Source organism: Meleagris gallopavo, chromosome 3 (genome assembly GCF_905368555.1).
Source record: "Meleagris gallopavo chromosome 3, MGAL_WU_HG_1.1, whole genome shotgun sequence".
NCBI classification, from domain to species: domain Eukaryota; kingdom Metazoa; phylum Chordata; class Aves; order Galliformes; family Phasianidae; genus Meleagris; species Meleagris gallopavo.
Genome location: NC_139406.1, coordinates 90,523,446 through 90,537,532, shown reverse-complemented (window position 1 = coordinate 90,537,532; position 14,087 = coordinate 90,523,446). Strand labels below are relative to the sequence as shown.

Sequence of the window (14,087 nt, the reverse complement as noted above, 5' to 3'; positions counted from 1 at the left end):
ATGAATTAAATCTGAAAAATTTTAAGTTGTATGCTTAAATAGGTAAGAGGACTCTTCATCTCTTACTGTGGTACATACAGGTGCATACATGTACCTGTGCATACACACATCTATACATCCTGTATACATTCAACCTACTCTCCACACTTACTTGAATTAAACAAAAGCTCACATACCGAGTTGACTATTAATTAAGAAGAGAAACAAGTGGAGACAAATTTTCTTTTATCCTAGTTCACAAAAGCAAAAATAGCTTTAAATTGTCATTGTGTCAGTGTAGATGATCAATAAAAATGTACCCTGTACCCACCTACAGTTAAGGCATCAAACAACCGATGTATAGTGTCTGTGTCTCTGACAATCCCAGACTCCTGGATTCGCTTCACAAAGTCATCCAGTTGCATGTGTGTTTTTGGCAATTCAAAGTGCTTTACATGGTCATCTATTTTTGTCACTTCCCTTTGTTGTTCCATCACTAGGCTTATCAGCCTCTTCAGCTCAGGCTTGCGTTCAGCTTGAAAACGCTCAGAAGGAGGCAAGGTTTCCACAATTTTTCTTACAAGTTCAGTAGGGAAAATTCTTAAGTCTGTTTTATCTAGGTTCTGAAAGTCAGAAAGTGCATTTAGTAGTTTCCCTTGCATCAAACTAATAAGTCCTCGGAGGTAGAAGTACCTTGCCAGCAATGCTGAGTCATCAGGTGGTAAGGTATTTATAGCTTTGCTGAGATGGTTGAAGAATTCTGTATAGTAGGAGTGAACACAGTGGCTCATCAGAGGAAAGTGAATTTCTGGGATTTTGAATGTACTAACTGATTTGGAGGGCTTTTTCACAGCTAGAAGTGAAAAAAAGGTGGTACAGGAATTAGTAAAAGCATGAATTTTTTTGCAACCAGCAGTACTATGAACAAAAAGAATCCCATCACAACAATTTCTTCAATTAAATTGCATAAAATTCCTTAAGATTAAAGTTATGCTAAGGACACAAATGTATTCCTATATAGATCCTTATTAATGTCAGAATACTCCCCATTCTGGTAACATCCTTCCTAGAGAATACATGTTTTTAAGATGTATACATTCACATTATTCATATATCTCTTTATGTAATACATAAAAATACACAAGTAAAATTACATGTGTGAGTAAATCCATATCTGCAGTTTGAAAAGGATTTGCTTAGTTACACAAAGGTAAATCTAAGCAGATATTTAAATGCAGTGGAGAAATGGACATAAGGTCAGTAAGGACAGTAATTATGTCCCTATCCTTTGTGGTACAGCACAACTTAATGCAGAATACAGGCTGATTTAACATGCAAAGAGAAGCACAGATGGGGCCCCAGCAGAAAATGACCCAGCTCACCATTTCCTTCCAGCATTTGACACTGTTTTTGTGGAAATCATTCAATGATATCATACAAAAAAGAAAAAAAAACACCACCATATTCGTTCAGCACATTCTTCACTCACCAATGCCTGTCTCTATTCTTCGAAGTGAGGATTTTCTAGTAGGACTCTCTGGTAGTTTGATATCTTGCAGATTAGGCATACTGATTACCATACGTCTGTTAATGATGTTCTGTGAATTAAATCTTTTAGAAGCCATTTTCTCCATAGTAAGTCTTCTCGGAGTACGAAACATCAAGTTGAATCTGAAAAATAATGTAAAAATTATATAATTAGGTTTAAAATTCTGCATATATACATAAACTAAATAACTGCTTAACACTATGAAACAGCAAGAAGAAAAAAAATCAAGTTATAATCATAGTGTCAATTTACAGTTTTGACAGCCATGACTGGACACATCCGTATCACTCCTTCACAGTAAGCTTAATAAAATGGCCCATTAATTAGTCACAATCTTATTCATAGGAACCTAATCTCATACCAGTACAGTCAAAAGGTCTTTTACCACTCATACCACTTATCTCTGATAAAAGTTCAAAACCACAACAAGCAAGGTGAAAAAGTTACCTATCCTCTTCAGACTGGGTGCTCAATTCAAGTCGAGCAAAAGCATCCATCTTTCTATTCAAACGAGCTTTAAGGAAAGAGTGAAACATGTAGGTCTCTAAAACCTGTGAGAGACAGACTGGTTAGCTGTGGAACATTCATAAGTTAGCAGCACGTTTTGAATATTTTTATCATCTTTCAAGACATACAACTGAAAACATTCATTTTAGCAATCACAAAAAACAGAACTAACTCAGCATTCAGTCACCTTCTGAGTTTGCTTAGAGGCAAACAGTAACCTCAGACCACCTTCCAAAAGATGAAAGCAAACCAAAAATGGGAAATACTGAGCAAAAGAGGCAGATTTAGCTACTGTAGTTTAAACGTAGCACTAACAGAAAAACATCTGTGCCTTTAAATGTAAGTTTAAAAAAAAAAAAAAAAAAAACTTTACATTAATAGCATATTCCAAAAGCTTGCCTAAAATACCCTTGTTAGTCCTGCAGTTACTATTTTTTCACTTTATAAGTTATTGATTATGTATCTATGTTTTCCTAAGATGCTTTGAAAATACAGATGAGAAAGATTTGTAAGTAATACTGATATTCTGAAATTAATGGAAACATTACATCAACAAATAGACAGTTCATACTCAAGATGCCACTTATCTGTCCATTTTCAGCTCTTACACATTCCTTTACAATGCATCCCTAGTGCCTCCATAGATGCTATTTTACAAATTTCTGCTTTACGTATTCTCCAGTAGATGGCATATTTTATTCCCTGTTATATGCACAGGAATCACAGAATGGCCCAGGTTGGAAGGGACCTCAAGGATCATGAAGTTCCAACCCCCCTGCCACATGCAGGGCCACCAACCCCCCATTTAATTAATACTAGACCAGGCTGCCCAGGGCCCCATTCAACCTGGCCTTGAACACCTCCGAGAACGGGGCATCCACAACTTCTCTGGGCAGCCTGTTCCAGCACCTCACCGCTCTGTAAAGAACTTCCTCCTGACATCCAACCTAAATCTTCCCTCCCTCAACTTAAAACCATTTCTCCTTGTCCTGCAGTTACCTACCCTTTCAAAGAGTTGATTCCCCTCCTGTTTGTAGGCTCCCTTTAGGTACTGAAGGGCTGCAATGAGGTCACCCCGCAGCCTTCTTTTCTCCAGGCTGAACAAGCCCAGCTCCCTCAGCCTGTCTTCGCGGGGGAGGTGCTCCAGTCCCCTGATCATCTTTGTGGCTCTCCTCTGGACCCTCTCCAACAGCTCCCTGTCTTTCTTGTACTGGGGGCTCCAGACCTGGATGCAGTACTGCAGATGGAGCCTCACAAGAGCAAAGTAGAGGGGGACAATCACCTCCTTGTCCCTGCTGGCCACCCCTCTTCTGATGGAGCCCAGGGTACCATTTGCTTTCTGAGCTGCAAGAGCACACTGCTGGCTCATGCTAAGTTTTTCATCCATCAGCACCCCCAGGACCGTCTCTGAAGGGCTGCTCTCATAAGCTGACATGCTGGAAGAAAGGAGTCCTTTCTAAAGGTTTTTAAAGATAACTACTTGAGATAACACTAGCTATCACTAGATAACACTAACGCTGCCAGTAACACTAGATACCAACAGCAATTACTCCATATTTTGTTATCCTGTGAGATTTACTTGAAAGCAAGCCTATCGCTACTCACCGTTTAATTTCTGCTTCAACCCACAGCTTACTGAAGAACTAATAGTTTCACCAAAAAAAGTGACACGCACACAACTTCATTATTTTTAAGGAACTTAAACAACAGCTCAACTTAAAGTAGGCTGGGATAAGAACCCAGTTTATTAAGTATCTGTTAAGAACTATGACATTAATTGGAGAAGATTTCTTACATCACTTCATAAATCAGGTTCAGATCAGGGTAAGTCTTGAAATAATTTATTACTTAACTAATATATGCTTTTGATTAGTTAATAACTCTGCTATTTAAAAATTATGAGTTGAAAATCTTGGAATATTGGCTTGCTTTGTTGCAACAGAATTCTCCTAGAACACCGTAGATGATTAGACACAAACCTTAAAAAGATGTAAATCCTGCTTCTCAGATATGCAACAGTTCAATTAATTGAAGGTTAATATTAAACTAATTAACTGTGCAAACAGTTTAATGTAAAAATACTAGTCTCAATTGCAAGGATGAAGATCTCAACTTAGCTTTAGCACTATGAGAAACTCCAACACAAATCTGTCAGTTCTCAGCCTCTTTCTCCCCCTGACCCCTCTCTTTTTTCTGTTCTCACTTCCCTCTTCATTACTTCCCCTCCTCACCCAAAGGATCTCCAGCCTTTGAGGATCAGTGAGTCTTCCACCAAAGACGTTATATATTCAGACATATAAAGCCATTATTTTAAAAGCATACTCCTGCAACAGTGCTCCAAAGGAAAACACATCTGTATTCTTTATAGACATCTGTCTCACCACACACACTGACAAAAACTAAATCACTTGGGAATTTCAGAGGGCCTAAATCAAGCTTACACTAACAGCAGGATCAAGGCAATGATGGCAGTAATGAAAAGAACTTCTACAGACAAAATCCACACAGCTGGAGGGATTTATATTCCAATATGTACTAATATTCTGTGTTAGCAGGTGGGCTAGGAAAAACTATCTGGGGATTTTAGGCCTGAGGGGCTGTAGTCTATGAGCTTGGCACAAGGCCATGTACTATTCATGTCTTATTTCATGGGCTTCATAAAAGTAAGCCACAGTCAGAATACCTGGTAAATCACATCAGCTCTCTCAACTCATACCCCACATGCATAAGAATGCCACAGGCCCTAAGGACACAGATCATCTGACATCGTACACATCCTATAACCCAACATGAGCAAACTGGCATTCAGTATCCACAGCATGCTTTCACTGTCATGCATTATGAGAAATGGGTTCATGGCCTGGAGCCAAACAGGCACCATCAACTGCTTGCCATGGTGCTCAGGCTTCAGCTAAAGCAGGTACTCTGACTTGTGTCGCTCGTTCTTCTGCTGTGCTTCTGTAATTTGCTCTGAAACTAGATACCTTGCTCTCCAAAATGCTGTTTATAGTAAATAAGTGTGAAATCTAGTGAGTCAGTAACACTACACAGACCAAACCATGACCATTTCATTAATTTCTGACATTAATTCTCAAGGACAGATTAATAACAGAATTACAACATATTTAATACTGAACTTACTTTTCCATAAAATGGCTGGTCTCCTATTGCCCTTGTTTTCAGAAATTCTTCGCTGTTAAACACTCTGTGTTCATAATTTAGGTGGTCTTTTACCTCCCTGAGGATAAAATAAATAAAAAGATAAATATGCTTGCAGATTTGTAAGTTGTAAGTTTTGCAGCAGCAGCCCACTAGTACTACTAGAAATGTGTTGCAATATCAGAAGGCAAACTGAGTTTTAATGAGCAAGTCTGAGTTTCTCAAACAGAGGAAAAGAACACAGACTCTTACATGAAGACAGGCTACCTGCTGTGACTGCCATTTCCAATCAGCAAATTCACTTAAGGGTGACCAATTTCAACAACACATGGAGAGGAATCTTTATATTTAAGTCATAATTTGTCTCAGGTCCTGAAATAGCATTAACACACTGAATCACAGACAAACCATTTTAAGCATTATGATGGCAAGCATTCACATGGGCAATCTGGATATATGACCAGGCCTCATGTTGTCCCACTGCACTGCATCTCTAAGGTGCATGAGATAACAGATAACTTCTTGCTGCACTCGAAAACTCTGATCCTCAAGCCAGCAATAACTGATGATTGTGTGATGTCTAAAGAAACAGAATTAGTGAAATAAACCAGGAAGCATTATGAAAAAATGGATGCAATTCTTAGTATATACATGACCACAGCAGACAGAGGCCCTAGGCCATCCCTGGAAAACCAGACTGCTTTATCACACATCTTTCACAGATCAGTGATATAAGCCTATAAGCAGTTTATCAAGCCATATGGGTTCAGGTCAATGGTAGTTATTACAAGTATATATTTCTACACAATTATATAGAATTTATCATGGTTTTCTTCAAACACAAAACGTCCATGCACACAAAAATACAGTGCTTCACTGAAGACAGTACCAAATGGCAGCAGAATAGCATTAGAGATTTACTTTCCTTCACTCCTGGACGCTGGTAGACATATAGTTTTAGAAGATAGAAGAAACAATGCTGGAAAAAAAAAAGAACAAAGACGAAGTTTGAAGGAAAGGAGAAAGCAAGCAGGAAAGGAATCAATTCCTTTGCAAAAATGTTATTATATCAAGCAGCAAAGTATCTGTTCATTTTTTGTAGCCAAGCATTTAGTGTGTTACAGTTACATTGAAATCCACCAAATCCCATAGCAGTGACACATTAGGCTGTAAACACATTTTATTCTCCAGATCCAGCTGTGTTATCTGTAACCTGTTGTTTCCTTCACAATCAGCAGCTACTGTCCTTGTGGAAGGCCCAGCAGTTTGTATGAACGCTCCCTAAGCCGATCCAACAAAAGCAAGCAGGTTAACAAAGACCTGGTATTTGCACTGTATCTCCTTACTGAAAGCATTAAGAGAGCATTCATGTGAGCAATGCAGTAGCTGAGCCATCAGGAACTTCATCTCCAACATGAGGCAGTGAGAAACAGATGGAGACAGTTATCTGCAGTAAGATTTTTCAGAAATGCCAGGCAAGCAGTTTTATTCTCATGCTTGAATATGTTAGCATCTACGCAAATGAAATCAAGCTTAGGCACATCAACCAGCAATTTTCTGCACGTTTTTAGAAATGACCTACCATACCACCATAACTGCCCCAAAGACAAGAAAATAATAGCAGGATTTACAATGGGTACTGTGGTAAGATGTGTATCCATACATTAGATGAACTTAAGAACAAGGAATAGTAATATAACTAGACCTCTTTTCTAGAGGAAAAAATCCAAGCTCTACTCTACATCATTGTTAAAATTCCACCACCAAACTATTGTGCTAATACTGTATTTGAGTTTCACCAGCTCTTCTCCTTCCCTTACTCTTACTCACACCGTTGCTATCTCTGAATGCCTCAAGCCTTCTCAGCATTTTTTCCATCTAGCCAGCTCAGGAGTCCTTGAGCTCCCAAAGTTGTTTTTAGCTCTTCTACTGTCTCAGTTTGAATTCACACCCTCAGCAGGTTTGTGGATAACACCAAGCTGCACAGTGCAGCTGACACGCTCAAGGGACAGGATGTCACACAGAAAGAACTATACAGATTCAAGTAGTGGGCCCAAGAAAACATCATTAGATTCAACAGAGTGCAAGGGCTTGCATCTGGGTCACAGCAACCCTCACTATCAGTACAAGCAGGATGATGGAAGTACGGAGCACAGCCCTGCCAAAAAGGACCTGGGGATGCTGGTGGATGGGAAGTAGAACACGAGCCAGCAACAGTTCAGAAAGTCAATCATCTCCTGGGCTGCACTGGAAAAAGTGTGGCCAGCAGGGTGAGGGAGGTGATCCTGCCCCTCTACTGTGCAATGTTGAGTGTTCAGGTGTGGAGTCCTCAATACAGAAGAAACGTGGACTTGTTAAAGCACATCCAGAGGAAGGCTACTAAAAGTGATTCAAGGGATGGAACACCTGCCCTAAGAGGACAGCCTGAGAGAGCTGGGGCTGTTCAGCCTGGAGAAGGCTACAAGGAGACCTGAGAATGGCCTTTCAGTATTTAAAGTGGGGGGCTATAAGAAGGAAGAGGACAGACTCTTTTGCAGGGCCTGCTGTGATAGGACAAGGGGAAACAGTTTCAAACTAAAAGAAGGGAGATTTAGATTGAACAGAAGGAAAAAGTTCTTTATAATAAGGGTGGTGAAGCATTGGAAGAGGGTTGTCTAGAGAGGTCCCCATCTTTGGAGACATTCAAGGTCAGGCTGGATAGGGCTCTGAGCATCCTGATGTAGATGTCCCTGTTCACTGCAGGAGAGTTGGACTAGGTGACCTTCAAAGGCTACCCTCCAACTCAGAAGATTCTATGATTCATTTTTCTGTAGCATGACTGACCAATATGGTATTCATTTACAAATTAATATCCCTGGGATTTAAGTTTTTCTTAATTATAAGAGCTGCACTCCTCTTTCTGAAATCTTCGCATAAGAGACATGCAAATTCAGGAATTAGAACAGCTTTATATAAGATTTCCTAGCCATGCATATCAGAAAGGTAGAGGCTGGAATAGATTCTAGAGTTCATCTGGTTCAACTCCCTTACTCAAGCAGGGCCACCTAGAGGAGGCACTGTACGTACCAGAATACATTTATTATTCATATTCTAAGCAGGACCACCTTCTCACATTTCCTCACAAAACATCAGAGATATACAGAACACCTAGGAAGTAAGACAAATTAAGAGTATTCTCAATAAAGAGGAAGCATCTTAACTGCAACCATATGCTCTCATAATACAAATACTACATCCACTGACCTGAAGATATTAACAATTAACTGCAAAGTCATTTGCTGAACTTCTGTGTTCAGTTTCTGCTGCCAAGCCCTTCTGCGCATCTGCAGTTCACCAAGATCTGTGGTGGCACGGAGATGACACAGCTCTAAATCGTAATGCAGTTGAAGACTCTCCGCTCTACAGAGAGAAGAAAAGTATCAAGTTGCATCCAAACACCACATCTTGACATTTGTTAGGGGAAAAAGTCACTTAGACTTAATATTACATAATACAAAACAATTCATTTTTTATTATCATAAATCATGTTGGACCCTCTTTCTATGCCCTATGATAAACACAGCTTCAACATCTTTTCACCTTTTTTTGAAAGTTTCTGCTGCTTGTGCTGGAACATCTGGAATTTCAGGCTCCTCTTCAACCATTTTTGAATATGAAATATTCCCGTCATCGATATTAATTAGAATTAAATCTTCAGCTTCCTTTTAAGAAAAAAAAAGTAGAATTATGGAAAACATATTGCTATTTCTCCTTAATCTAATTCAGGCAGTGAATTATTTCAGCCAGAAGATAAATCAGAAAAGGATTACTTTTTTTCCCCAAACTAGAAGACCACATGGATATCTAAGCTTACAAGATACGTGTCATTAATTTTGTAGACACTGATCTTAGTTCACAAACATTTGGTAACTAATATGCTCTTTACGTAGCATTAAATTAATACTGAGTGTTAAAGCCACACCTTGAAAAAGTACACACACGAAGATATGTACAAAACCACACCTATGTATGGAAAGAAGTTCTACAAAAGCTGTATATGTTCAGCATTTATTCCTGTATTTACTATGTGGTGTGTCAGAAGAGTTTCAAACACTGAAACACATGCTAATGCACAAGAAGTTATATGGAGTTGTAAGGCCAGGCAGATCCATCAGTTTGCAATTTTAACAATCTTAAAGACCTGACTGTAATACAGCATCTATAAGCACACAAAAATCTTTCAAATGACATCAAAGTGTGCTCTCTAATCTGTAGATATTTCTGACAGGGAGATCATTTTATGTTAAAAAGAATTGTTATTAAAAAGGTTTAATACTTAGATTTAAATTGGACTTAATTAGACATAAGGGTTACATTTGGTTTATAACCAGATGGATTAAGACAAAACAAACTTTCACAAGTTTTTCCATGTTAGGTCTTCTGTGAGCATTCAAAACAGATGCAACACATCCAAAAAAGAATATTCTCATTAGCCCAGCACTATGATGCTGAGTCTTTCTTAAATCTTTTGGAGCAACCAAGATTATTTTTACCCACTGAAAGACATTTATTTAAATAAGAGCCTGAAAGATGACGACAAAACCAAATCTTCAGAATAAGTGAGAAATTGTATTCTTTATATTGCTATTTTTTCCTTTTTATTAATTACTCAACTCCATCATAAGGAACAGCAGCACTACTAGAGCGTTTTCAAGTTCATGCTCACCTCTTAACCTGGAAAAGGCATCTAATTCACCCTCCCTCCCTCCAAAAAAAAAAAAAAAAAAAAAAAAAACCAACCAAACAAAAAAACCTCACTGATCTGAAGGGAAACTGTTTATACACAAACAACACCACAGAATTTTTCCTGAATTGAAAACAGAACTCCCAGAAGTCACGTGTTTGTTATTCTTCAAAGAAATGAAAGGTAAGGGGTATAAGAAGAAGCTATTTCCATGGCTTCGTTACTTTCAGTTTCTTCATTTCTAATACATCTAATTAAAAAATGTTCCAAGCTGCATCTGAAAGAAGCAAGCAAATAAATGCATAGAAACTGAGCAGCAAGAATGGTATCAATGGTATCAGTCAAAAGACGTACTGTGCTAACTACTTCAAAATGATCAGCATGACATCCCATAAGAAAAGATGTTGGAGCCATTACAAAATCCAGCATATGACGAGACAGAAGAGGCACAAAGGTGTGTTGCCACTGAAGGGGATGAAGGTATAACATAAAGCACTCAGCCACAAGTGTCAGCAGGGCCCAGTCAGAAGAGAAGAACACCATTTTCCGCTCAGTCAAAATACAGGTAATAATCTGAAAACAACAAGAAGTGTTTGTGAAGAGTCATACTCAGAACATACAATACATACACAAATATTTCATCTGCTTCCAAAACAGCCTCAATAGTTACCTTTTTAAATTGAAATAATATGCACTTAGGGATCTATACTAAGAAGAGACAAAAACAGTGACAGTGGACGTCAGCAAGAGTTTTGCCACCAATGTCAGTGAAGATAAAGGCTAAGCTGAAACGTGGGTTATCTCACAAAGGTAAAACAAACCCCATGCTCAAGAATAGGCATATCTGAATTCTTGGGTTTGTAATGTTCTTTGGGTAACTAAAACATCTTGTTTCCTTTTAAAATCACAAATTTCCACTACAGCCAATCTCAAATACATTTGAAAGTGTTAACTGGGTTTACCTGCAGCACCTGCTCTGGCTTGAAGCACAGCAATGGAAGATGAAGATCCAAGTCAATAACTGGACTGTCCGGATCCTCTCGTGAAGGAATAATTATTTGAAGTGGTTTCATATTAAATACCTGTTGAAACAGATGTTTTCTACTTCTTAGTGAAAGTGTTTCCACACCACATTTATTTCAGAACTTTATTTCCAATTACAAAATATTAAAATCAAATGACTGCAAGACAACAGGTATTAGCATCCTGAGGAAAATGGAAATAGAAATAATGGGAAACATGAAAGGGCATAGCATCTAGTTTGAAAGATTAAAATTAACTTTGTCTCCTGTCATAACTGTACAATCTTCAGCCAATAAAACTTGCAAGGAACTATTTTAACAGGCTTTTAAAATCTTATTTGTTCTAATTTAAATAAAATCATGCAATTTATATTTGCAGAAAAAGTTCAGATTTCCCAATTGTAGATAAAATTCATATAGGAAATAATAGGAAAAGTATGAACAAAAGTACTGGGCATGAACTGAAATGAAGATGACAAAACAAACCGAACCAAACATCTTTCCATGTGTCAGATATTCCTGTTCAAATGTCAGGGGGGTGAATACTGTATGTGCTGCATCTCTGAGCTCTTGGCAGCTGGTTTAGCCAATCTTTCAGCTATGCTATTTGTTTCTGCTTTAACCCCTGGGTCAAGGCAATCAGCTAAGGAGAAGCATACAGCTGAAGCACTGCCTTCTTAGAATTATTTCAGCTATGTGAAAGGTAACGTGCTGAAACCATCAACTCAGCTGACATCCAGCTTGACTTGAAGGGTTATAAAGAAATACAACCCAGGCATCTTAGCTTCCACATAGAATACGAACATTTACGTGAGTTTCTCTTCTCAGCTAGGTCTTTTCCATGCAGCAGCAAATCCACCCTATCCATAACATTTAATTCAATATATACTGCTCTGCTTCCCCAGAGCCACTCAGACAAGATACAAACAAGTCCAGAACCATATGTGTTGTCCTAGCAACTTATTTCTTTACTCTCATTTTTTTCCACAGGGGCTGCATTATTTCTTAGTCATATAGCTGCACATCAATCCAACACACAATCAAGATGACAGCCATGATGACATACGCATCAGGCACAAGACAGGGACCTCCCACACTTGGGTCAAGTGACACAGCTACATAATTTACTTGTGTTCAGGCATGTGTATGTAGTGAGATGGCAGTAACATATTGTAAAAGTGAAAGGTAAACTTCCTTTCATATAGAGCAGGTGCAGACTGGAGCTTCCAGCTGCTTTTAGTAGAGATTATATGGGCTGACTCTCAGCAAACCACAAGTAGGATTATGCTGTGCCCAGATGTACTCATGGCATCATTTCATACAGTAACTAGTCAGGATGAACCTAATCTTTCCATGCAAAGTATTAAAAGTTAAACAGTATGACTAACAAGCATGCCAGTGCTCCAGCCTACACCCTGGTCACACTATTTCTTGTACTTATAATGCATAGCCTTAATTTCAGAGCATGGATATTGACATCAATCATACACCAGCAGGTGAAATCTCTGACTTGATACTAAAGAACTTTCTCCAATTTATACAAGAGCAACATCCTAGAGTTTTATAACATGTCATGTTAAAATAATGATGAAATTCAGCATCAGTAATTACCAGGTGCAGTGGTCCTGGTGGCGGGCTGGGTATTAAGAATAATTTTGCTGCAAATTCTTTTACGTGATCATCAACATCTAAATCCTTGAAAGATCGCAGTTGCACTAAAAAGCTGGAATGAAATGACAGACAATCATTTTTAAAGAATAACACATGAACAGGAAAGAAACTTTTCTGCTGGTAACTTAAAGCTAAAAAACATTATTAGCAGCAATGAAGTTATTATACCAAATTATTTGTTTCTAATTTACCACATATTTCAATAGTTCCATTTAATTTTTATGATGTTGTACAACAGAAGCAGAAGTTTTTGTGTTGTCAATGGTGGTGCTTTTTGTTTTCTTTCATAAAATAATGCTACATCATATACCAGAGCTAACACATTTTGTCTCACGATGGCAGAAAAAACCTAGAGGTGAGATGTAGCTATACTAAGTGGCCTATAGAAACTGCTTCAAGAACAGCACACCAACAGTTGCAGCAGAGTGCCTTGATGGTCATCTCATCCCAAGCATCAGACATCAACTCTGGAAAGGAACGTAGTGTCACAGGAATAGAGAAGTTGTAGACAAAAAAAAAAAAAAAAAGAGAAATAAAGACACAGGCTAAACTGCAGGGAAATCTGAGTCATATTTAGCATGAGGTCTATGTCTGCTTGGACACTGCTAACTGTTACCAGTCCTAAACACAAAATGAATAAACACAGCTGTGCAAACCTGTCAAATCCGGTTTAGAACTGTGGTACCTCAGCTGTCCCAAGGCTACAAATATCATGCCATTTGTATTATGTGCCAACGACTCATGAATGTTTAAACATGATATTAAGACCACATACCAGAATGTCCAACAGAACTAATGAAATATAATGACTAGAAACTAAAAACCTAGATTTAAGCCTGCAGAGCTTTATGTACAAAAATTAGGAACTTCATGTGGTTATATTCTCCACTGAGGTTTTATTCTGCTTGGTACCTTTACTGGCTTCTTGTAGAAGAATACTTGTTCTTGAGCAAGAAAGTCTACAAAGCAACTGAATAAATCAGGTGATATATTAGAAATCAGGACATTATATTTGTACATGGAATTAAGATTCTGGAATAAAAACACTGTCCTGTATTATTGAGCTTTTTGTTGTATTAGCATAGTATTTAATGAATTCACGTTTGGAAACAGTCCTGGTCTCATCAGCTACTGCAAGGTGTGGAGGAGGGGAAATTAAAATTTCTCAAAGAAAATCAGGGAGTAGAATCATTTTGAATGATTACACTGTAATACTTCAGCTGCTTATTATTATTATTATTCAAAACTGAAAAGTAGGCATCAACACACTCAGTAAATGCTATAACAGAATCAACCTGATCTGGTTAAGAGAAGGAGGAGATGTACAGAAGGGATAGTAGGAGCTTCCTAATCAGTACACTGTGCCCATTAATGCAGTGTAATAGCAGCTGCCAGCTCTGCTACTGCAAACATCTGCTGAAATAAATGAGGTAATCTCTGAAACATTAAAGAGAGAGCTAAGGAGTTTATGAACCTT

At 38.2% G+C, this 14,087-nt stretch overlaps 1 protein-coding gene across 1 annotated transcript in view; it reads right to left on the bottom strand.

Annotated features, from left to right (window-relative positions):
* The window catches only part of DENND3 (DENN domain containing 3), a 38,533-nt gene that overhangs the window by 13,100 nt on the left and 11,346 nt on the right, over window positions 1-14,087 (bottom strand). Inside the window, exons 5-13 of the mRNA XM_085221750.1 lie at window positions 12,551-12,662; window positions 10,880-10,999; window positions 10,272-10,490; window positions 8,774-8,895; window positions 8,438-8,593; window positions 5,177-5,273; window positions 1,976-2,079; window positions 1,469-1,650; window positions 311-832 (exon numbers count right to left, since the gene is read on the bottom strand). Of these exons, the coding sequence (XP_085077876.1) occupies window positions 311-832; window positions 1,469-1,650; window positions 1,976-2,079; window positions 5,177-5,273; window positions 8,438-8,593; window positions 8,774-8,895; window positions 10,272-10,490; window positions 10,880-10,999; window positions 12,551-12,662 (1,634 nt within the window). The remainder of the gene's footprint in view (window positions 1-310; window positions 833-1,468; window positions 1,651-1,975; window positions 2,080-5,176; window positions 5,274-8,437; window positions 8,594-8,773; window positions 8,896-10,271; window positions 10,491-10,879; window positions 11,000-12,550; window positions 12,663-14,087) is intronic.